A 24,109-nucleotide genomic window follows, 5' to 3' on the forward strand; every position below is an offset into this window, starting at 1 on the left:
AAACTTTACTTTATCGCCTCCTTGTGGATTTTGTTTTTCTGACGACGCGGAACGTGGGGTCAAAGTTGAATCATGACGCAAGCACGTAAACAGAGACGCACTAGTTGGAAAACGTAACTAGCCGGATGAAGCATGTTGTGGACAAGTTTTACCTGAATTAAGTCACTTATCTGACCCGGACGGACTTCAGTACGCGAATAATCGGCGGAGGCGTGCGATGGATCCGTTCAGTATAGTTGCGGATGAAGTGGCTTTGGAGGGACTGGACGGAGTAACGATTCCCTCTCTGTGGATACGACTGGAGACTAGACAGCCCCCGTTTCCCCTGAAGCTCGACCACTGCACCAAGGAGCTCGTCTGGAAGTCACTGATCAGCAACACCGACCTGCACTTCTATGAGCTCCCGCAGGAGAGAGCGGATGTTGTGCTGTTTGACAGGTGAGGGTTTCATCCTGCCCAGGTTTTAATGTGATTATTAAATGTTGTTGTTTTTTTCTTCCCCTGCTTAAAGATGAACCACAGACCCTGTTAATGTGTTTGGTCTATGAGGTCCAGCTAACCTGCATTAAGTCCTACCTTAATGAAGTTTATAATGCTCTGTTTGGATGTGTTGGTTCAACTTTATGGCCATTCATTTAGTTTTAGAGGCCAATATTGTGGTTTTTCTTCCACTACAATTATTTAACAGCTGTAGTTACTACTTTATAAAATCCTGTTTTAACATACAAAACATGTAAAGTTAATTTAATTACCCAATAGTGTATAAAAACAATCTGATATTGATAACATTTCGTGGTTTCAGCTTCTTAAAATGTGGCTGCTCTTGTTCAGAGATCATTTCGAGGTTTGAATCGTCGGTGGGACAAAACAAGACTTGATTGATTTGAATTTTGACTATACTATAGAATTAACTATATTAGTTGTACTATATTTATTTAAGGATATACTTTATACAAAGCTCATACCCATTGCTGTTTTTTCACAGTTTGTGTTTCCATTGTAGGGAAATCTAAAACCAGCAATGTCTTCCAACATCAGTGGTACAACCTCACTAATTCTTGTAAATCCTCGTAGACAGGTTCCAAAATCTGGTGGAAAGTCTTCCCGAAGGTTTTGTGAAAAGTGTTTGATATACATAGTATATACAGTCTTCTTCTTCACTAGGATATTTCGTATGTTGCACAGAGTTTAGACACCCTGACTTAGATTTGTGTGTTTGCACCTGTGTGTGTATTTTCAGGTTTAAAGACATCGACCAAGAAACAGGCTTTGACACAAAACAGACGATTTCTGAAACGTGGAAAGACGTCTACCCAGTTCATATTATTCTAGAAAACAAGGATGGGATTCAGGGATCGTGTGCTCTCTTCAAACAGAGGACAGACGTCACGAAGCATGTCCGCTCCAAGTCCCTCAGCCCATTAGTCAACTTGGAGGAGGCTTTGGAAAGGTCTGTAGAGTTTGTTTGATGGTATATAAATGTATCCAACCACACACTGCCTACGTGAACAGTCATTGTGAGTATAATGCAGTGATTCAAGCATTGTGCATTTAAAAGGGATTATCTTTATTTAACTGAAACACTGAGTCACTTGAACCATGAAAACTCTTTCACTTGCAGTTTTGGCAACATTGTCCACATTGTTAACTTTTAGCTGACCCTACTCACAATTAAAGTTTTTTTTATTGAAGCAAAAGAAATAATGGGCTTGAACAGACTTTATCTTGTCATAACATTTTGGTCAGCAGACCTGTTTATTTAAAAAAGTCTTTAAAGCACAAATATAAATATAGTTTTCTGATTCAATGCGTGTTATTACAGATTATTCTCCTCACATCTGGATATACACACGCATGTATGTGTCTGTGTATACTCTTGTCTCTCTTAATGTAAGCAGCATTGTCCCAAATATCTAGGCTTAGACCACAAAATGTATTCAGTATTAGTAGTTTAAACTAAACGGAGCTCTTTTTGGTGAAAATTGAATGTAAATGCAGTTGTACAATTGTCTTATGTCTCTCGTGTTCCCCCATCTCTCTCTAACCCATACCTCCTCAGATATGGCCGACAGCTCGTTGTCGTGGCGTCTCAGGCGTTGCGATTCAGGACCTTGATTGGTTCTGAGAGCGATCCTGATTTGAAACTCAATGACGACTCTTACTGCGTGTTGGAACGAGTGGGCCGAGCTCGATGGCAAGGAGAGCTACAAAGAGATCTGCACGGAAGCTCTTTCAAGTAGGAGACACACACACACACACATACACACACACACTCGTTTAGCACAGTCTCGTTGCTGCTTTGTGTTTACTCTGTGTTACGCGCCGCGGTTTAGATGTTCACTGTGTAACAGCCAGTGTTGTGTTTGAACAGGATCGATGCTCGAAAGTTGCACTACATGAGGAAGTCTCTTGTCAAACATGGACTCATCAGCATGCAGTCTTATGCCACACGACTGAAGTCAGGACAACAGCAACACTCCATCCTTCTGCTGCTCAAACGCTTCCACGTAAACAGGTCTGTTTATGGTCCGGGTTCTCTTTTCTAATTCTCAACACTCTTCATGTTGTACATATAGACAAGAGAGGGAGAAACAGCATGCTATGCCTCCATTGCAGTTTCTCTGATTTGTGTTAGGTGAAGTCTCGGGCTAGGTATCAAACCTCAATACTTTATATCCATGTTAGTAATTGTAAGTGTGATGATCTGTGTGTCCACCACTTCGATCCAAACTGAAATATCTGGATTCAAATGAAATTTTGTGCAGACATTCGTGGTTCCCAGAGGATGAAGCCCAGTAATGATCCCTTGACCGTTCCTCTCCACTGCCACGAGGTTGACATTTGTGATTTTGAGTGAATGTCTCAAGAACTATTGGATGGATTGCCATGAAATTTAGTCCTCTGGGGATGAACTGCTGTATCTTTGGTTTGTTTTATCTTTTCATTTAGTGCCACCATCTGGTCAGAATCTTAATTTGTCCAATACTTTTGGTTTCTGACCAAATTCTTGCAAATAGTAATGACGTTCCCGTCAACCTCAGCTGCGCTTTGAAAATGTCACCATGCTAACACGCATTAAGGAGAGAGGGTGAACATAGTATTAGTTTAAGTTCAGCACCACTGTGTTTGACAAAGCAGCTAGAACAGCTGCAGACTCTTAGCTTTGTTTGGGGTTAAAACATGTCCAAAGTATCATAAACTGAACAGAACACTGGCGTCAAACTTAGGGTGGTGGTGGAGTTAAATGTGTTGTTCCTCAGCAATAGACATGCTACTCAGGTTTTTTGTTCACCAGCCAAATGGCTAATGAATGTTAATATTTTACCAGCCACTCAACAGACGAAGCAAATCTACGAGCCACTTGCATATTTTACCAATCTGTGTCTTGCTTTATAATACTGAAAATGTTTAGAAGGAACAAGCCAAAGTTTGTGCTGCTACAAATGCAGTATTAAGATTTAGGAGTCTCTTGCCTCTGTCAGTGCCACTCCCTGTCCTGCAGACATTCCTCTCAACTCCTTCTGCTCTTTCAGGAGGACGAAATATGACATACTGATGGAGTGCGTGTCCAACCTTCTCCAGCAGTCACCTGGTCAGATCGCCACTATGATGGCACTCAGAGAACAACTTGTGAGTATCTCTCTGCGAGTGTCCGTTGGTCTGTGTGTGTGTTTGTCTTTCTGTTTGAGGTAACAACTGTGTGTTTTCCAGCAGAATTTGAATGACAGTACTGTCAAGCGTGTTTTTCACTACATGCGATCTGCCAAGTTGGTTGAGTTTTGCCAGTACCCTCTGGAGGACTTGGATCCCGGCGCCGGGCCCTGCACCAACAAAAAAGGTAACGTGGCACTGAAGCACCAGTACATGTGTGCTCATCCCACCGGCCTATTTGATATAATTAAATAACAATACAGTATTATCAGAGTACATCATCACAATATCAATAGTAAAGTTGAAATCAAAACCAAAACACTTACGACAATATATTTATTGTGTGGTCACATTTAGTTTCTGCTTCTGTTCTGTTATTACTTTAAATGTTTTAATGTGTTATATTTAGCTACTGACTGAATTATTTTAAATCTACATTTTATTTAAACTATAAACTGCCTTCTTAATATTTAGATTAGAATCCCCAAAACATGACGGGTCATTTATAAAACTCACCAGCATTATCCTATAATAACGGTATCATTCACTGTCTGGGACATATACATGGATTACTTCCATATCTCACTGTGTTGTGTGTAGAGCTGCAACTAACAATTATTTTTCAGTATTGATTGATTTTCAGTATTCCAGTCCTGCCCAAGTTGACACCTTCAGATGGTTTGTTTTAGCCAACCAACAGCCAAAAACCCAAATATATATAATTTACTGTTAAAACAAAGAAAAGCAGCAAATGTTCATATTTGTGAAGCTGAGGGCTTTTAATCAATCATTAATCAATCAATAGTTTAAACTCTACTTTTCTGCACAGAAACAAACATTCCTCTGCATAATGTCATAATAGTGTATTTTTACTGACTCACCATTCCAACTAATTTAACACTGCATTTTTTAAATAGGTTTAGTTTAATATGAGATATGATGAGAAAAGTTCATTAAGTCACAGATTTTAAAGTAAGGTTGTGATGTTGATGTAGAAAATGTGAAAAGATGAGGGAGTTCATTCTTTGACATGAAAATAGTAGCTTGACAAAACAAAACAATTTCAAGGGCCACTTACTAACTTTCCGCAGAACTTTGAACTGTATCTCGCTGACCAAACAAACAAAAACCTTCTCAAAGTATGTTTAAAAGGCTAACTATAACAGGCTTATCATAACGTTGTGGTGATTATATTCAGATTTTTATTTGCCACAGACTAAACCAATTCACTGCATCGTTTCACTTTGTTTTCAAGGGAATAAAGTGCTTGTGCGCTGTTTGAAACTGATAAAGCCGTATACGAGGAAGGGCGTCACCGACGATGACGATGATGAGGACGAGGAGGAAGAAGATGACACTGGAGCGAGACGAAGAGCTCTCCCTTCAGAGGGGCGAATCATGGAGAAAGATGTCCTCACACAGGCATATCACATCGGTAGGTTTGATCACTCTCCTTGTTCAGATTTCAGTGATACTGTGTGTCAGCCAAATAAAATGGATTTATCAGGATAGTTTAGGGCTCTGCAGTCCAAAAGCACGTGGGCACATTTTCTCCACATCTTGTTTTAGTGTTCAGTCCCCTTTCAGGCACTTTGTTATGTAAATGTGATTTAAATTTTGCATGCCGGCTAACGCCTGAAAGAGTCCCCAAGTCACTTTTAAGTCATGAAGGCGGTTTATTAGGCTGGACCTAGTGGCATTTCTAGTACACTCTAGTAACACAGGCACAAGTCTGAATCCAAAGCCCTCACATTGACGGCACAGAGACATATCAAAATTCCAGCAAGCAGTGTAAAAGTTATTCATGCCTTATGTGCAGAAAAATGAGAGTACCAACTTGGAGTCCTTTCATGCATGTGCATTATTTGACGTTATAAAATAGTAGCACAATATAGTAAAAACATCACATTGGGATTATTTTGACAGATATTGCAATATCGTGTGGGAATGATTGTTTCTGCATCACAAATTAAATTTTTACTGATAAAACTATTCACTACTTTATAAAATCAATGCTGCTTCTGTGACTTGGATATTGCACTTGGCCACATTGCGAATTGTGCAGACCTATAAAATAGGTATAAGAATTTTTTAATAAACAAGGAAACTAGTGAGAAGTAGGGGAGAGCCTTTTGAATGATGGTCAATAAGTTTAAAAACTAGTTTAGGTTAACAACTGACCACATTTCTTCCTTAATATTTTATTTTTTTACAAAGCATTATAGCTTTCTCTTTAACTGGCCTGTCATGTCTGAATAAAGTTTTAATGAACGAGAAGCTGCCACTTTAACAGAGACATGAAGCCAGCAAGGTTAGATATTCTGTGTTTAACAAGGAGTACTATACATTGTGCATACTAGAGTAAGACAGTGACAGGGCAAATCAATGCTAAAAGTCAGCACTTTACCCTCAAATCCATTGTTTTTAAAGAGATGCGATGTTCAAGAGGACAGAGACAACACAGCAAAGAAATGCTATTGTCCAAAAGGTTATTGATTGCACTGTAATTATCTAAAAATAACTTTTAACCTCCAAATTGTGTAAAACTATTTTAATAATTCCTCCTGGTGTCTTTTTTGTTGTAATGCAGTACTAGCCTGTGGAACAAAGGGAATCCCTCAGAGTGGTATTGGCTTTAGGATGAACGTCGGTAAACTGGAATCTCGTATGATCTGCCGAAGGCTGGAGAGTTATGGTGTGATTAAGGTAAGACCTAGGCTGTTAATACAATGTTTCCCATATATACATTTGCTCTATAACCTTATAGATTTTTTGTATGTATTACTTCCTTTCAAAAACTGCTTGAAACTTGAATGAAGTGTAACATTTTGAAGTCTTTTTAGAATAGTTTACGTGCTGTCAGAGAGTTTGGAAAAATGTAACATAATGGGATGTAAGAACGTGAATGAAGTCATGCCTGCAGCACACACTCTCAATTGTAGGATATGTTGTGGCGTCCCACCCACGACCTCCACCAGAGGTCAACCACGACAAAGAAAACCCTTCCTCTATGAAATGGTGTGATGTACGCCAGATCTGATGGCGAGCTGAACGTAGTTTGTAATTTGCCATGTTGTATTGTATTATATTGTATTGAGTGTTTTGCTTCTTCGGAGATGTAAATTATAGGACACACCTTTGATTATATTACGGTCCAATACAACAACACAGATGACTCAAAATAAAATAAGTAGTAGTTTATATAAAAATAAAGCATTTTAAGCACAATATTGTAGTATTTTATCACATGTTGTATTACACTGTGAAGCTGTAATACTGTCTGTGATGTTTTTCACCCTGCAGGGATTCATGGAGGATGAAGGTCGGCAGAGGACTACAAAATTTATCAGTCACAAGTGTGTATCTATGAACCAAAATTAAAATGTGTTTTGTTGTTTTTACCATTACATCATATCAAATACTGTTGTACCAAATGCTGTTCTGCTCACTTCTCAACAGGTGTGTGGGTGTGAGTGATCAACTCCAACTGTTTGCTAAAGAGCAGGAACGGAAGAAGCTTCTTTACTCTACTTCACCTGCCACCCCTAAAACACCATCAACCTCAAAGTCGACAGCAAAAGAAAAGCCCAAAACTCCCGCAGCAAAGAACATTCAGAAAGCTGCTGGAGGAGGAAACGAAGATACAGAGGAAGCCGGGCAGAAGTGTGGTGATAGAGAAGTGGATACAGCAGATGAAGGCTTGGATGAAGAGGCGGGTAAAGGAAGACGGAAATCAGGAGCAAAAAGAAAGACGGCAGGAAAGAAAAGCAGTAGGAAAACTACACAACCCGAGATCCCGATTGTACAACCTACACCAGCTGAATGTGAGTACTTGTGAAACCTTTGCACATTTCATAACAAAAGGACTCTGTAAAGTTGAGTTTAATGGACAGTTTCAGCTCTTAATGTTGTCCCACTTTTCTAATTTCATGTCATCCCTCAGGTGAAACTCCAGCATGCACCAAATCCATCACCGATACAACGCCTGACTCAGTATCCATTCCAGAAGCAGGTAGTTTTCAGAAATAAACGACTACATTGCAGCTACATTTCAGCAACAGTCAAGCTTTGAAGGAAATTGTGGGCCTTTGGAAAGAGTCTGTAAACACAACATTGTCCCACGTATCAGCACCTCCTAAGTCGATATGGCTCACTTGTTAGCAAACAGATGCTTATTTTCACATCCAGCTGAATCAGAGCAATATCTGCATCTCCTGAGTAAAAATAACTCTCTCTTGCTCCACTATATTCGCCAGCCAGTCGCTAACTGTGTCTGTCTGCAGTTTGGTGTCTGAGCAGGTAGCGTGCAGGGAATTTTTAGAGCTTTTCTGCCAAACAAAGCTACCTGCTGTGGCTAACACTGGTTACAGTGCTGAGACCGAATCAAAACAGTAAAGTTGGTGGCTGTAAAACCAAAACAATTAGCTGAAAGACGCTAAAACGATCCGTAGAGCTGAGAGGATCTGCAGAGTGGTGTTTTTCAAATTATCTGTGGGTTTGTCAATATGAGCGACAAGTGAAAGTGCACCAAAATCTGCCACAGTATGAGACTGTAAAATAAAATTCTTAAAACCCTAAACCACTTTTTTTCAAATGGGATAAGCATTATTTGAAGACGTTACTAAATACAGGTGCATATGGATATTAAGATGATGCTGTTTCTTTCTCTCAACTATTAATCACTCCCACTTGACAGTGTTTGATATTGTGATTTCTTCAGACTCAAACTCCTTTTCCATGACACATATACTGTATATTATATGTTTTCCGTTGTTGTGTTCGATCATATTTAATTCAGACTGTCTCTTCTATCAGAACAAGCTCAAGATGAGGAGGAGGAAGAATCCAGCTCAAGTCCTGCCAGGCCTTTGCCTCAGAGTGAGGTGGTGGATGCTGTCGGTAACCCAGCAGGCAACAATGTTGTGGTTGTTAAAGATGTTTTTGAGACAAAGGTCAGTCTGATGGGTGGGTTTTAGTGGGTTCTCTTGTTCACTGTGTTGTTCCAGCTGTTTGAGATGAGTGCTGAAAGTAACATCCACCTCCTTCAGGGCCGCGGACATCATAGATACAAAAAGTCTTTGGAGAGGTCTCATGAGACGTACCGCCTGTTGAGGAGGAAGAACCTGATCGTTGAGGCTGTCCGCAGCTTCAAAATCATAGAGGGTCTTTTCCCGTCAGTTTGTCTTAAATGTTTACCATTGATTTCAAAGCATTTTACTCCACTGTAAGAGAAGGAAAAACATGTCAACATGCTGTCTTTCTCCAGGCTACAGAAGATGATCAATGAGGAAGAGAAGCAGGATGGACTCAGCTCAAAGTGTTGCAGGAAGACTATTCTACGTCTCGTCCACGGTCTGTCTAGAGAAGGTTTGCTTAGGATTTACAAGACCACTGTCATACAGGATGGCATCACCAAGAAGGTAAATGCACGCCTTGATTGTTAGTTATACTTCCAAGCCTCATTGCATCCACTGCCTGTGTTGAAATAAAACTACTGACCCCAAATAATAGAGGACCATTAGATACTAAAGGCCCTTTATGGTTATTATAAGTCATTAAGATGATTTGCTGTTGAAGCTACAAGACGTTTGGATATTGAAACAATTGGAGGTCTGCAAGCCCCTCGGGACCCAACGTGTGTGTGTGTCTGTGTCTGTCTGTGTGTCTGTCTGTGTGTCTGTCTGTGTGTCTGTCTGTGTGTCTGTCTGTGTCTGTGTGTGTCAAAAAGAAAACTAAGAAAAGGGATAAAAAAGCAGTTGCTTATAAAGGTTTTATTAAGCCGCTTTCTGCCCCTGAAAGTTACTAACATGGCAAACAAAAATGGAGCCTAGACTAGAAAAGACATATTATATTTGTTAATTGTTAATATTCCCCCACTACTAACCTCCTCTTTCTGATATTATTCTACGTCCAGGTTGAGATGGTCGTTCATCCGTCCATTCAACCCAACGATGACATAGTGAACCGACTCATTGAACAGATCCGCTTCAGAATCTCCAGCTCTTACTCAGCTTTACGGTGAGCACGTGCCAAATAATTCAGTGAGATATGGAGTGGATTGAAGTTTTGTTCTCATATTTTCTCTTCTCTCCCTCTGTCTGACTCCTTGGACTTAATAATTTTGTCTAATTTAAATGATCTGCCTACTCAAACCTGACTTTTAATCTGTTGATCTTGATCTTCTTCCTCTGTCCCTCAGTCTGCAGCACGCTGAAGAGAAAGCCAGAGAAAATAAGGAGTTGACTGGCAGCACTTCCCTGAAGGGCAAAGATGACAGAAAGGGAGATGAGGACGAGTTCAAGCCCACAACAGGTTTGGTTTGACAGCAGAAAAAAGAATTGTACTCAAGTAGTGAGAAATTTGCGTCTCTCTCTCTTCAAAATAATAATAATGTTAGCTATAGCATACAAATGATAAACAATAAGCCAAGTAATGTACAAAAAGCTTCAGACCACTGTGGGGAGGGCATGTATGTCCAGCTTAATACCAAACTGACCAAGTAAACCATTTATTTAAACATACAATATGCAAGTTCTGCCTCCAGGGGTCTCACACATCAAAACACAGGACAAAGTCCGATGATGTCATAGAGTAGCATGGGATCATGGGACTTCTTCACCGTTGCAATATTTGCACTCAGCAGTTAGGATTCCTGTGTGTTCAAATTATCCTCCTCTCCCAAACAAACGGACCCGGTGATTAAAACCGGTATAAACACTGAATGTGTTTCTCTGATGCGCTGTGGGCCGAGCTGCTGCTAACGTCAGCTCAGCTTGTTTCTCTGATAACTTAAGATCCAGACATCTGATGCCTAAAATCCTTCATCCGGGACATCTACATCTAATCTAAAACAAATCTAAAAAGTAGGTCATAAAAATGTGGCTAAAACTGGATAAAAAGTACATTTATGACAGCTTCTGACAGACAACCACAATGCTGACGCACGCCCGCAGATTTCTCTGGGTTTGAACATTGTTGGAAACATTTGGGATAATCAGTAACATATATATATAATGTATTTCTAGTGTGTACAGATATTTTAATGCAGGAATGTTAAATATTGTAGCTTTAATCTGTAATCTGGAGCATGGTAGATATTAGGTGTAATATTCAAGAAACATCAAGGTTATCATTAAAAGGAAACTTTAATTCGAATTCAGAGTTGAAAAAAATGCTTTCATATCCTCCAACTTCTTTGCTCTATTTAACTGTATTTTTGGCTGTATATGCACTGTATTGATATCCCAAAGATTACATTTATTTCTTCTCTAAATCTTTGTCCCCATGTCTCTGTTTTCATAGTTCGGGGGTTGGGGAAGACTTTTGGCTTCCAACCTAAGATGCATCGTTTGCGTGCCATTCATAACTTCCTCTGGTACCTGATCTACGGTCACCCAGAAAGACACAACGCCAATGGCTCCCACTCGACCTCTCCAGCACCAGCAAACAGCTCTGATCCTGATGCCAAACCTACAGACAATGAGGAAAAACAGGAAACTGCGGATTCCAATTTGTCAAACTTGGAAGTCACATCATCTGGCGATGATGAGGAAGAGCTGAAAGATAAAACAGCACATGGTCACTCTCAGTCTGACATGAAAGGTGAGGGAGAATCACGGGAGGGAGAATCCCGGGTAGGAACTCTCCTGTCGTAAAAGACATTTTGTTTCTTAATGACTTTTAGTCAGTGCAGGATTTACATACATACTGTTATTAATCACTGCATATTGTGACTTACTACTGAATGTTGGTACACATATCATAGTTATTTTAATTATTGAGACGAGAAAGAGGCTTTTTTTCCACTAATCATGCTGATTTGTCTGTTATCTTCTGCCTGTCTCTGATAGTGTATGTTGAAGAAGAGTCATGGAAGAGATTCATGCCTCCTGTCCGTGTACAAAAGGAGTTCGGCAGTGGCTGGGCGATGGTTGGCGATCTGCTCCTCTGCCTGCCTCTCTCTGTCTTCATTCAGGTCATACAGATCAATTATAAGGTGAGAGTGTAAGATACTATAGTGGTTATAAGTACTCATCTGTCCTTTTTAAAATAGGAGCAGATGTACTCTTTATCCTTACAGCAAATTCCCTGTAACTAAAGTTCAGGCCTCAGAGTTTCTATCACTGAAAATTTAAATGTTTAAATGTCAACCTATATAAAATGTATTTTTTTGGAGGATAAAAAAATATTTTTGGAGGTTTAAGTTTTTGGGGCTGGTAAACTGTATTGATTACTGAGTTGATTCTAATATCTATTTAACCCTCAATGATATAAATGGGCTGGACAAAATATTGGGTATATAGGTGTACCTAATAAACTGGAAACTGAACGTAGATTCCTTTGTGGCTCGTAAGATGTACCTGTGGAGATTTATGAAATATTCATGTCCCACAGGAAAGACAGAGCAAATACAGTACATTCAAACACATTTGCTGCCTTGTGTCCACAGGTGGAGGGACTGGAGGAATATCTCAACGACCCTGTGAAGCAACACCAGCTTATTAGAACGCTGCCTGCCAGAATGAAGAGACAGCTGCTTTATAAACGGTCACTTTCTTTCTTTCTGGCTCTCTCTGTAACTCATCATAACTGTAATTCTAAATTGAGTATTTCTGGGCTCTTTACATCAGGAGATACATCTTCTCATTTCATGAGAACCTGCAGAAGTTGGTCTACATGGGTCTGCTGCAGTTTGGTCCTGTGGAGAAGTTCAAGGAGAAAGACCAGGTACACAGTAATCATCGCTTTAAAGTCTGCTATAAAAACACCAAATTTATGTCACATCGTCCTTTACTTGATCGAGGGAGATCAAAATTGAGTAAATTCTCTTTTCAAACATGTCTAATTTCTTCTCCATATCTGCACTGATCCAGGTGTTTTTGTACCTGAAGCGCAATGCCACCATTGTTGACACCACCAGCTCTGAGCCACACTACTGGCTGGTCACAGAGTCACCTGACAAACCGTTTGAGAAGCGCCAGTATACATTCAACACTGCCGAAGATGTAGAAAACTACTGGTTTGACCTGATGTGTGTCTGCCTGAATACACCGCTGGGTACATGCATACACAAACACACACACACACACACACACACACACACACACACACACACACACACACACACTCATAAAAGCCGAATCACTCACAGCACTGGCAATCATATGGAAAATTATATTTTTGTTTGCATCTTTCTAGGGGTCATCCGTAGTAAGAGAAATGTCACAGAGGAGGAAGCTGCTCCCTCTTTTGTCCATGAACGCAGCGTGTTCGTAGGACTGGCATACCTGCTCAGGTACGTGGAGTGTGATTTTTCTGTAGGACAAGACAGGTTTATATGCATAGCACCAAGGAAAAGTGCTTTACATAAGACAGAAATATTTTCAGAGAAAACATAAAAGAAACACAAGGAAATATAAATATGAAAAGATACACAGGAGAAAGATAAAAAAGGTGAAAAAAAGAGTAACACGAATCAACAGTAGAGAGTTGGAGCTTTGTTCCAGATATGTTGTGCATGAAAACTGAATGCTGCTTCTCCGTGATCAGCTTTGACTCTGGGGACAGTTACCAGACCTGATCACAGACCATCTGAGAGGTCTGGATGGTTCATTTTAGAGCAGATTAGAAATGAACCAACAGTTGTATTCTAAAACTAATTGTTTTCAGCGTCTACAAAGCGTGAAATAAAGTGGGTGTATCCACACTACATGGAGACACATGAAGAGAAATGTGTATTGTCCTGGGCCATGAGCCTTTTAATGAACCCTTACATTTGTAGCAAGAGGATTTTATCACAATGAACCTTCACTCATCAGTGAATATCACTCCTAATGGGAACGTTGATGCTGGGTCTACTACGGCCAGTGTTGTACTTGCTTAACGCCTTTTAGTGCTTTCCCTCACTAACAATCCAACTTTTATCAGAGTTTAAATTTAACAGAAAAACCTGTGTGTTAAAGTAGCACTGATGTATGTGTGTATCTGTGTACTCACACACAGGGGCAGTCGTGAAGTGTGTGACGAGGGGTTAATACCGGGAGACGGTAAAGGAGCAGGAGGTCTGGACTCTGAGTTCTTCGCTCATCTTAAACGCAACTGGTTGTGGACCAATCACCTACTCTCTGTCAAAACAGTAAGTGTACAGTGTGTATGTGCATGTAGTGCATAGACAGTTTGAAATGTGGCTTTTATTTTGTGGACGTGTCTCTTGTTTTTGTTTTTAGACCCCAAGTGGTTTAGAGGCGAAGGAGAACAAAATCAGACTCAAGAGCCTGCTGAGTAAAAATGCTCTCAGGATTGCACTTAAAGCTGGTGAGTTGCTGCTTGCAACATAATGAATGTTTCCTCTTAAACACTTTCCAATCATGACAAAGCTTTTAGTTGATTTAGTTCAGCGTTAACAATCTCTATAACAGCTGAAAAGATATGTGTATAATATGTGAGTGATGTTGACATTGTGCAGCACCGTTTTGAGGTTTATCTATCTGATATGTTGATGTCCTTCAAAATTAACCTACAAACTTGTCTTTGATGTTAACTGGCAAACCATGACGGTGTTCCTGCTCTTCAATAAAATACTTTTTATATGTACGTAGGAGGATCTACTAAACCTCGTTATGTGACTGCGAAGCGACCACTGATCGCAGAAAATGTCGAGGTATGAGTTCTGTCTGTTTCATTGTGTTATTGTTTCACTATCTTTGCATACTCTTGGTTGTCAGTTTATTAGGTTTACCTTGCTAAAACCAATTTAGTCTAATACTACAGTCCTGCAATAAATCAGATTTTAGTGAAACTATTTTAGAGATGTGTTGATTGAACCATGTATTCATTGTGGAAGATGTAGTTTAAGTGTAACTATCGTTGGTGCCTAATAAACTAGCACTGAGTGTGTGCTTTTAAAGGCACAAATGGAATATAATAACAGGTTTTCATCAATATATAATCACCTGAAAATAAGAACTGTTGTGTTGAGGCCACTATGTTGTACCGTTATGTTTCTACAAACCTGTTCTTTTGTGTTTGTATCCAGGTGAATATAGAGCCTGCGTCCAGAAACCAGCTGGTGGTCGGAGGAAAGAGACAAAAGAGGAAGAGAACCAAAAAGGAAGTTGTGAAGGCGCCACGAAAGAAGAAGAAAGGTATAGTGTGAGCATAAAAATGAATACATGTCAATGATGGACTAAAGTCAGACAGCTGGACTGGTTGTGTGTTTTTTTATTTGCCTTAAAGAGCCCAAGAAACGGACACCTGCACATGACGAGGCGGACCACCAGGCTTTGAAGATGATGACCAGGCAGAGGGTCTACTGGTCTGTACAGGAGGACTCACTGATGATGCTCTGCAGTGTGGCATTACACCTGCTCAACAGCAAGGTACACACACACACACACACACACACACACACACACACACACACACACACACACACACACAATATACATGCACTATTGTTGTATAAAACTGTGGTTCCCAGCTGTGGTTTTCAGCTTGTGACCCTTTAAAAACAAAGCAATTCCTTCTTGCAACTTGGACATGGACAATTAAACCCCAATTTTTTTTCTTTGCTTTTTTTTCTCTTTCTTTTGAATCATTTTAAATTAAATTTTAAATTATTCAGTAATTATCATTTTAACCGTCTAATGCAGTGGTTTCCTGCTACTCAATATTATGTTGATTTTCTGGCCGTTTTTCAGATCTTTTTCAGGTTTTATTGTGAAATACTGGACGTTCAGAAACCTGTTGGGGTTTAAGATACTGCTGGCCTTGTAATCACATCCTTGGTCTTTGGTTGCTGTCGAGACAGGAACCCTTTGTTGCATGTCAACCACTTTCTTCCTATCCCTCCTTTCCTGTCTACTCATATTCTGCATACTATGTAATAAAGACTAAATTGTGACATAAACAGTTATATTATTATATATGTTTTGACACAGAACACTTTATAAAATGTTTACATAAAACAAAACCTGTCTTTCATAATGATTCTGATGATAATAATATTTTTGTCTCAAGTCAAGTTTGTTCTCACTTGTTTTTACTTGTTTTGGTTTAAAGCATAAAGCGTATTGTTAATGTGTTGCAGTTAAAAAGGCCATTCATACCTCACTGTGTGGTAAGAGACCTGCTCCACGCAGAGTTTGAGATATCGGTGGATAAAACATCTGTTGCTGTCGGGCGTCGCACAAAATACATCCTCAAAAATCCTCAGACGCTTCTGAACTACAGGTTGGTAATAATAATATAAACATTTATAATCAAAAACCTTCAGTTTTATTTATCAGCAATGTGTCGCAGGATCTGTCTGGCTGAGGTGTACCAGGATAAAACTCTGATGAGATTGTTAGAGGAGAAAAAACCTGCTGACCCAAACAATCCAGAGGTGTGTTTTTTTTTTATTTGTTGATGTTATTGTTCCCCGTTTTTTGTTCTTGAAAGTTTGAAGTTATATTTATGCCTGTGTTGTTTTAGGATTGTGGTAAAGTGTTCTCGGAGTATGTGAGGCTGCTCAGACAGAAGTTCAGCACCGCTCTGAGCCCGTGTGATACGAACGTGCCTGACACAAAACATGAGCTCTTCTCACGGTAAGAAGAGGAAGAAGTTTAGGACTTTAGACAAGCAGTGACGGCTGGGACAAGAAGTTGAGTGTAGTTTGTAATGTAATGCTTTATGTGTGTTACAGGTTTAGGGTTTCAGCAATAGCCTGTGGAAAACATATGCCATGCAAAGATGTTCTCACCTGGTAAGGATTCATTTTTAGAATTTCCTCAACTGATTCAATTAGGGGTTTTATGGTATCAGTTAATTGTAATTTGTGTGTGTGTCCATTGTAGCACAGATGACATTCATGCCATAGTGTTACATAACCTGATCCAGAGCACTCTGGCCATGAACAACAGCCAGATGAAGTCCTCCAGATCCTTTCAGGTGTGGCCATCTTTAATTTTCGTCCTCTGTTCACATTTTCTATGTCACCTTTCATGCGCAGAACATCACAAAGTACTTCACAATAAAAAAGAATAAGGCACCAGACACAAAAATATGCTCCTAAGAAAAGTGAAAACACCATAAAATAGAAATAAATAAAAGTGGAACAAAGGCAAATTGGTCTATCCTGGTTTTTACCCAAAAACATCTGCGTATCCATCCGTCTTCTCTCTCAGGCCTTCCACATGTACAGTAAGTATGACCAGGAGCTGCTGTGTCGAGCGTTCATACGATGCAGGAAGAGTGGTCTGGTCAACCGCCGCCGTGTCAATCAGCCATTTGGGCCAAAGAAGAACCGAGCGCTGCCCATCCTGCCCATGTCCTACCAGCTGTCCCAGTCCTACTACAGGTACACAGCCACCCGAGGGGAAAATACTGTGAATTTTCAGATAATTCAGATTACTTTCATTTATCACGCCTCTCCCTCTTCCACCTCCCCTGACAGGTGTTTTTCGTGGCGCTTTCCTCACTCGCTGTGCACCGATTCCTTCCGGTTCATGAGGAGTCTAATTAATAACGGGATGGGAGACGACAGACCTGTCACTCTATTCTACCATGAAACCAAGAACAGGTCAGAGAACGAGGAGGAGGGGTCGGAGAGAAGAGCAGCATCAGAAATAAAAAGAAAACAAAGTGAACGGAAGGCAGACGGCAAACCAGTGTGTGAACCGGAGGTACAACCAGAGAATGCAAATGATGACTCAGCAAATAAAGGAGAGAACAACCAAAAGAAAGTGGAGGAAGAACAAAGAACAGAAAGTGAAGAGAAAAACACAGAAGATTCCTTCACAGCTGGTTCTGGTGAAGATCCATCTGGCAGAGAGCAGACGGACGATCGTCTGCCCAAAGCTGCACCTCGAGCTTCAGAAGAGCCTCCGGATGTGTCGGACATGATGCGGTTTTCTATGGACTCTCCAGGTGGAGCCTGTGTGGTCTCTCTCAGCCTGATGACTCTGGGACTGCTGAATGTGTACATTTCCATACCTAAACCGATCGTGGTGGTAGACAGCAACCTGGTGGACAATGATGTAGTCAAGAGGTAAGTTATAACCCCTGTACAAGCATCACTGCATGTTATTGTATTCAAAGTCTAAGGCAGGGGTTCTCAACCTTGATGTTGACCCCCCCGGATTGATACACACCAGGCCGATAAGATGTAGTCTCAGGGATCTTCGTCTGATAAGATTTAGTTATTCTACAACTGTCCATACTGTAGATTAACAGTAAATCTTGTGAAACCAATGAACAGAAGAGTCATTCTTATACATTACTCTATAACTTGTAGTCAGTGACATAATGGTGAAAAAAAATATTTGCCATTTTTCTGTGGACCCCTGGAAACCCTCCTTGGTGGTACCCACACACCAGTTTGAGAACCACTGGTCTAGATGAGAATATCCAGAGTAATGAGCACAGATGATTTCCTTTTTAAGATTTCATAACTACTTCCTTGTAATTTGAGTGAACTGACCTCACCCATTTGTGTGACCAATTTACTGCTGTTATTATCATACATTGTTTACCTAAAAGCCTTATGAAGTATAAATAGAATATCGCAATTAAACAGGGTTTGAGTCAACAGCATTTTTGATTGAGGGCCAATTTCCTGAGGGAAACTTCAAATGGCTGTCAGGGAATTTGCAGCACAGTCGTGGATGAACAACATAACGAGAACACTGCTGTTAGAATTCTTAACTCAGCCAAATTAAGTAACGGTAAAGCATAGATTTTAGGATTTGCAGCCCCTTTTTGGGCACTTCACTTTGAACTGAGGTTTTGTGCAAGAAAATAACATAAAAGCGTAGCTTCGAAATACAAATAGCTGCTGCATTTCTTTACATGTTTTGAGTCTTATCCTGGTGTTTGTGTAAATGCATCCCATAAATAATAAGAGCATGAAAAACCTTGTTATTCACATCCATGCATTATGGATGTAAAGATATAAAGCAAGACAGTTAAAAGCTATGTGAAGATTCAATATGGTGAGATGAAAAACACATCATATTGTGAACCCAGTATGTTGACTTGTATCAAACTGTGAGTTGAGTGTGTCGTTACATCCCTACCATACATACATGATCATAACAGTATCCAGGTTTATAATCACCTGCCTGCAGGTGTGTCTCCATTTCTCTCCATCTCAGTCTCGATGTTCTGTACCAACAAAAAATGTTCAGAAACCTGAATAAGTGGTTTACACGCAACAAAATCCTGGTTTAGAGCACTTCAATAGCATAGTGGGTATTTGACCCAGAACAGCTTTTTTTATTTTATTCCATGTTCCAGATTTGAAGAGGTTCCAGGTTTTAAGTCCAGAAGTCAGGCTCACTCAGTTAGTCAGCTTTTTAAAATACTCATAATACTACTAATAATAGTTTCTGAAACCAGGTTTTGATGTTTACATACAATACAAAATTGTGGTGAGGCCAAACTTCTCTTAAAGTGTTCACTGCTGATTTATTCACTATCTGAACTGTGGCTTTTCAGTATGGCAGCACTGGAAGAGGAGGAGGATGATGATGAAGACGGTGATGAGTGTGAGGGGAAAAAAAGACTGGAAGTGAAAGCACATCAAGCGTCGCACACCAACTACCTGATGATGCGGGGATACTGCTCTCCGGGCATAGGTAGAGTTAGATTTTTTTTTTTTTTAACTTACTTTCGATACATTAATGTTGTGTCAGGTTGCCTCTCTTGTGTCTGGTGGATGACAGAAAGGAAAGTTTGGTTTTCAGCAACATAATTTGAATCACCTTGCACTGGAAAGAGTAAAAAATAATAATTAAACAAGGGAAACTTTATTTCTTTGTTAGTCAGTTAACTTTAAGTGTCTTACTTAAACACTTTACATTCATATCAAAATACGATAGATAATGTAAAACGTTTGTTACGTATGTCCTGTAAACCCATGAAGATTGGGCACTAAAAATCATTTTCAACCCCAGAATAACTTAAATACAAACAAAAGCAGAAAAGTTATAAACAAGTGTGCTCTTTTCGCAGAGAGTCATTTATCAACAGATAGTTTAGCTGTGAGATGTGAGAATTGATGTGAATGATTATTTTATTGTTTAAATACATTAAAAGATAGATGAATCTGTAATGAAAATAATTGTTAAGAATAATAATTGTTGCTGCAGCTCTAATAAGATTTGTGAAATTGTTGTTTTGTTTTTTGTTTCTAGTCAAACTACGTAACCTCAACACCGGTGATAACATTGTGTTGGAGTCGTGTATTATGAAGTTGCAACTGCGCAACACTCCTGCTCACCATGCGTTCACTATGGAGAGTAAGTATCAGCGCATGTAAGAAATATACACACACAGCGTATATAGAAATATACACACACAACGTATATAAGAAATATACACACACACAGCTTCACCTGCAAGTAATATTACATTCTCTCTTCATTTTTAGCCTCTCCACCATTGGACTTGATTAAATGTGGTCCGTCCCTGCTGCCCGCCAGCCTCACCTACTCCATCCGTTCCTTCGGCTCTTCTCCATCCAATGTGAATGAGTGTGACAGTCGTTTGATTCAGCACAGAGGATACACGCCTCAGGACATAGAAGCATGTGTTCAACTCAGGAGGAGCTTAGATGCAGCGGGTGAGAATGGCGTGGATATACACGACCTCTTCGAGACTCATACCCACCTGGAGGAGCCACAGTCTGGACGCACCAGGACCCTGCAGCAGTATATGACGGTATTGTGTTATTATGCAACAGATATATATAACTTAAACATAAACAGCATGTAAAATGTACAGTAAATACAAAATAAAGCCGCAGACAAACTTTTGCTTGACAAGGATCCCACAACTGATGCACATTAGACAACGGACCCCCAATTTTAGAGGGTTTTGTCTTAAGGAATCCTCTCTTGAGTTTTTCTTTTCTTTTCTTTTGAAGATAATAAAATCTTCATCGTTGATTAATAACAAAACTAGGATCATTATAAATTACAATCAGTGGAAAAATCTAAAGCGCATAAGACCTGACCTGCGTAGTTACAGTCACCAATCTATCATTGTAACATCGCTGTTTGGGGAGGTTTAGCAAATGATCAGTTTCCAGGTTTCCTCTTCCTGTGTGTTTCTGATTGGATGTTCTCCCTTTTGGATGCAGGACTTACAAGCAGAAGGCCAGGTGTTACAAGTTGGGAGTTTAAGCGCCCGTTGGGTTCTTGTACAGCACGCCGAACCGTGGCTGCTGACTGTAAAGTCCAAGTCACGATCCCAGTCACATTTCACACCTGACAAACCCCCCTGGTTGGAAAATCGGCACAACATCCCTGTCATGCGCAAGAGAGCCAGGCGAGGAGTCCCCCAGGAGACAGAGGAACCACCGGTTAAAAAATCAGCTGTAGACAAACAAGAGACCGTAGAGAAGTTGTCAGGAGAGAAAGTGAATGAGGAAGAACTGCTGAACAAACAGAAAGAGGGAACAGATGAGGGAAGCGAACACAAATTGTTGAACTTGGACGAGGAGGGAGGAAAGCAGATGCAGCCTGAAGAGGAAGGAGAAGGGCAGCCAGGGCAGGAGAAGGTGGAAACTGAGAAAAAACAGGAAAAAAAGAAGGAACTTGGAGCCAGAGAGAACAGTATAGATGATGAAAGAGATGAAGAAGCCTGCTCCCCTCCAACAGAACCAGCTGGTGTTGATGATGGGTAAGTACAGACTGTGAGAGACTGAGTTGAGAACATTTTACCTTTTACTGTTTGTCATCTCCTTATTCTTTCTCTTTCCATCACCAACCTCGAATCCCACACAGTGGAAATGTGAGTTTCATCAGCCGTCCGTGGCGCATGGTTGACAGCAGTCTGAACCGGCAGGTGTGTAAGGGCATGCTGGAGGCCATTCTTTACCACATCATGTACCGACCCGGACTCACACAGCAGGCACTCGTGGAACATTACAAAGATGTGTTGCACGCAATGGCCGTGCTGGACCTGGTGGAGGTAAACGGAAAATACACTCTTCTTCAAATACTCACATGATTACTCTTCTTCTGATTCAGGAAAAGGGCCTGCAGGGAGCTGGTACGTTAGGTCGTCTCAGATCAGCCAATAAACTTGTCTCCAGTAACAGTAGGATTAAGTGTATACACCTCAGTCTTCCATGCATGTAGGAGAAACATCTAGAGCCAGAGTGTTTGGTTTGTCCATTCTGGGTTACTGTACAAACATGGCACTTCAACATGGAACTCGCTCTCTCTGTAGATAAAAACAACCGCAAACACAACAATTCTTTCATTTACAGGTGATTATACACTAATGAAAACAAACCTATGAATATTATATTCTATTTCTACCAATAGATCCTCCTAAATGTTACACACTGGACCTTTTTAAGTGATTTACATCTTCTTTAACAATGCACAATACACTGAAAACACTAAAAGTAAGCTTTTAAAACGTTATCTCTGGATATTTTACCCTCCTTGTCTCTTCCACAGGCGCTCATAGAAATGGGCTGCGTAACAAAGAGAACTCTGGTTAAAGCACCTAAGAGCTCGCTGTTCTCCCGCCCCGTGAATCAGACAAGAAGTGAGACAACAATCAAGATTGAGGAGCCAGACAAAGTGTTTTACGAGCCCACCATCAGCTGCTGCCTGCGGCTCAGTCAGGTGTTACCCAACGAGCGCCACTGGAACTATTGTCTACCATAGGAGTGATCATGGCCTTACCTGCCTAGACCTGGTATTTCATTCGGTACATTATAAGGCTTTTGAAGTTCAGGCCCTTAAGTTGAGCACCCATCAGACTGCTGTGATAAAATTTTAAAAAGTTTCATGTCAGGTTCTTTGACAGACTTTACTTCTGGTTTTACAGAACAAGATTTCTTTGTACATTTCTTTCTTTGTGGATTTTTTTTTTTTTGTCTTAAAATTAAATGTAGTTTTGTGTTGTTGTATTTGTAAAATTATTAATAAAAATGCATTACATTACATTCTTGACTTATCTTTGTCTCACAGATAAATGAGTATGTTGAGTAGTAATATTTTGTTACAAACTACAGTAACAAGAACAAACTTTTCTCCACTTTACACTGTATCACACTGCTCCGCTTTCCTGAGAAATCGAATGCCGGAAAGCCGTCTCTGGTCGATTGTTGAACTTTAAGATTTAGGAGGTGATATGAATTTCCTCGTGCTGGGTTTCTTTCAAATTTCTCACCTGTTTATATTTGCTCTTTTTAAATTTATCTTCATACAACACTGGGGCAAATGGGTACAATGTGTTAAAGCTCTGCCACCCTATTTGGTTAAGAATTAAAGGAACAATAATTATTTATTTATGTTTCCTTATTGTATTTTCTCAAGGAGCCAAATATCTTACTGTAACATGAATGCAACAGGGTGAAGCCAAACTGCTTCAAGCATTTTTGTTTTTATATTTCTCCCTTTACTGTTCCCTCTCTGGTTGTGTGTAGCTGCGTCACTTTCTCGTAGATACTCCTTGAAAATGGAAATAAAGATAGATAGATATTCCTTTATTTGTCCCACAATGGGGAAATTCCAATATTACAGCCGCAAAGTGGATAGAGAAAAAAAAACAAAAAACAGTAAGAGTGGGGAAATAATCAATAAAAACACTATGCAGTAAGAATGCACAACAGATAACACAAATATTAGCAGCAGCAGCAGTTGCACATGAGGGGTATTGCACAAAAGTAGAATAAAGAAATCCAGGATAATTGTGCAGCGCGGCTTGACCTAGTCTGCTCGGCGCATCTTGCCGTAATTGGTTGCACGTTTGCCGAGCCAGGATTAAAAGGTGCGGCTATGTTAAGCCGAGTGTAGATAGTCGGGATAAGTGCGTGTTCACGGCATACTGAAATAGACCTCGCGATCGCTCACAGAATCACCGACGGGAACATGGATAAGAGTCGCACTTCATATTTCACGGCCGCTGAACAACAGCTCCTGAAGGAGTTCTATGAAGAGGTGAAAGATATATAAAAGGAAAAAGGCAATACCAATGCCATAATTAAAGAAAGAGAGAAAGCCTGGCAGACAATAGCGGACTGGCTTAATGCTTAAGTAGTCCAAAACTACAATGAATAAACAGTGCTCCACTGGAACTGTCATAATTAGGCCACAATTAAAGGACTAAAGGAGTTACTTTAAGTCCACTAATCAACTGTTGTACACTTTGCTTTAAATGTGGCAAGTAGAGGTGCATGTTACTCAGGAAATGTAAAGTATGATTAAGTGCAAACAATTGATAAAGAACAAACTTGTCTGTCCATAAAAAGACCTTGCGGCAAGTTACATTAAAAATGTTAAAAAAGTTAAATACAAGAACATTTTGCAGGCTGGAAAGTGACTCTAAAGTAGATAATGGTGAATAAATGAGGTGAATAGATTAGGTGTCTGCTGACATGTTGAATGTCTGTATGATTGTAGCAGTTAAAAAAAAAGCCCATAGAACTGGCACAGGGGGCGGCCCACCAAGCCAG

General features: G+C 40.1%; 1 protein-coding gene across 2 annotated transcripts; it reads left to right on the forward strand.

Moving 5' to 3' along the window:
* The first annotated feature begins 90 nt into the window (after positions 1–90).
* On the forward strand, positions 91–22,595 carry LOC127355545 (general transcription factor 3C polypeptide 1). 2 transcript variants are annotated; one of them, XM_051386564.1, is made up of 40 exons: positions 91–438; positions 1,241–1,450; positions 2,060–2,236; positions 2,372–2,515; positions 3,534–3,630; positions 3,712–3,838; positions 4,907–5,086; positions 6,242–6,357; positions 6,955–7,007; positions 7,111–7,475; positions 7,595–7,663; positions 8,467–8,603; positions 8,700–8,824; positions 8,918–9,071; positions 9,566–9,669; positions 9,851–9,963; positions 10,954–11,253; positions 11,502–11,647; positions 12,101–12,198; positions 12,282–12,378; positions 12,525–12,708; positions 12,850–12,946; positions 13,654–13,786; positions 13,878–13,965; positions 14,250–14,311; positions 14,687–14,795; positions 14,887–15,029; positions 15,740–15,882; positions 15,952–16,036; positions 16,126–16,238; positions 16,337–16,396; positions 16,488–16,581; positions 16,818–16,990; positions 17,087–17,680; positions 19,129–19,268; positions 19,827–19,931; positions 20,063–20,352; positions 20,774–21,315; positions 21,420–21,606; positions 22,104–22,595. In XM_051386564.1, exons 1-40 carry the CDS (start codon positions 218–220, stop codon positions 22,314–22,316), a joined length of 6,588 nt encoding a protein of 2,195 aa, XP_051242524.1. In that variant the 5' UTR covers positions 91–217; the 3' UTR covers positions 22,317–22,595. The 2 variants fall into 2 exon arrangements, with proteins under 2 accessions (XP_051242524.1, XP_051242525.1); XM_051386565.1 differs by having other exon boundaries at positions 3,715–3,838.
* Positions 22,596–24,109: the final 1,514 nt, after the last annotated feature.

The sequence above is a fragment of the Dicentrarchus labrax genome, unplaced genomic scaffold, assembly GCF_905237075.1.
Source record: "Dicentrarchus labrax unplaced genomic scaffold, dlabrax2021, whole genome shotgun sequence".
Taxonomy (NCBI): domain Eukaryota; kingdom Metazoa; phylum Chordata; class Actinopteri; family Moronidae; genus Dicentrarchus; species Dicentrarchus labrax.

Excerpts from the sequence above, each read along its gene's own strand:
- LOC127355545 (XM_051386564.1), top strand. The coding sequence starts at position 218 with ATGGATCCGTTCAGTATAGTTGCGGATGAAGTGGCTTTGGAGGGACTG. Across the intron at positions 2,237-2,371 it reads CTGCACGGAAGCTCTTTCAA|GATCGATGCTCGAAAGTTGC; the intron begins GTAGGAGACACA and ends GTGTTTGAACAG. Across the intron at positions 16,239-16,336 it reads AAACATGAGCTCTTCTCACG|GTTTAGGGTTTCAGCAATAG; the intron begins GTAAGAAGAGGA and ends TGTGTGTTACAG.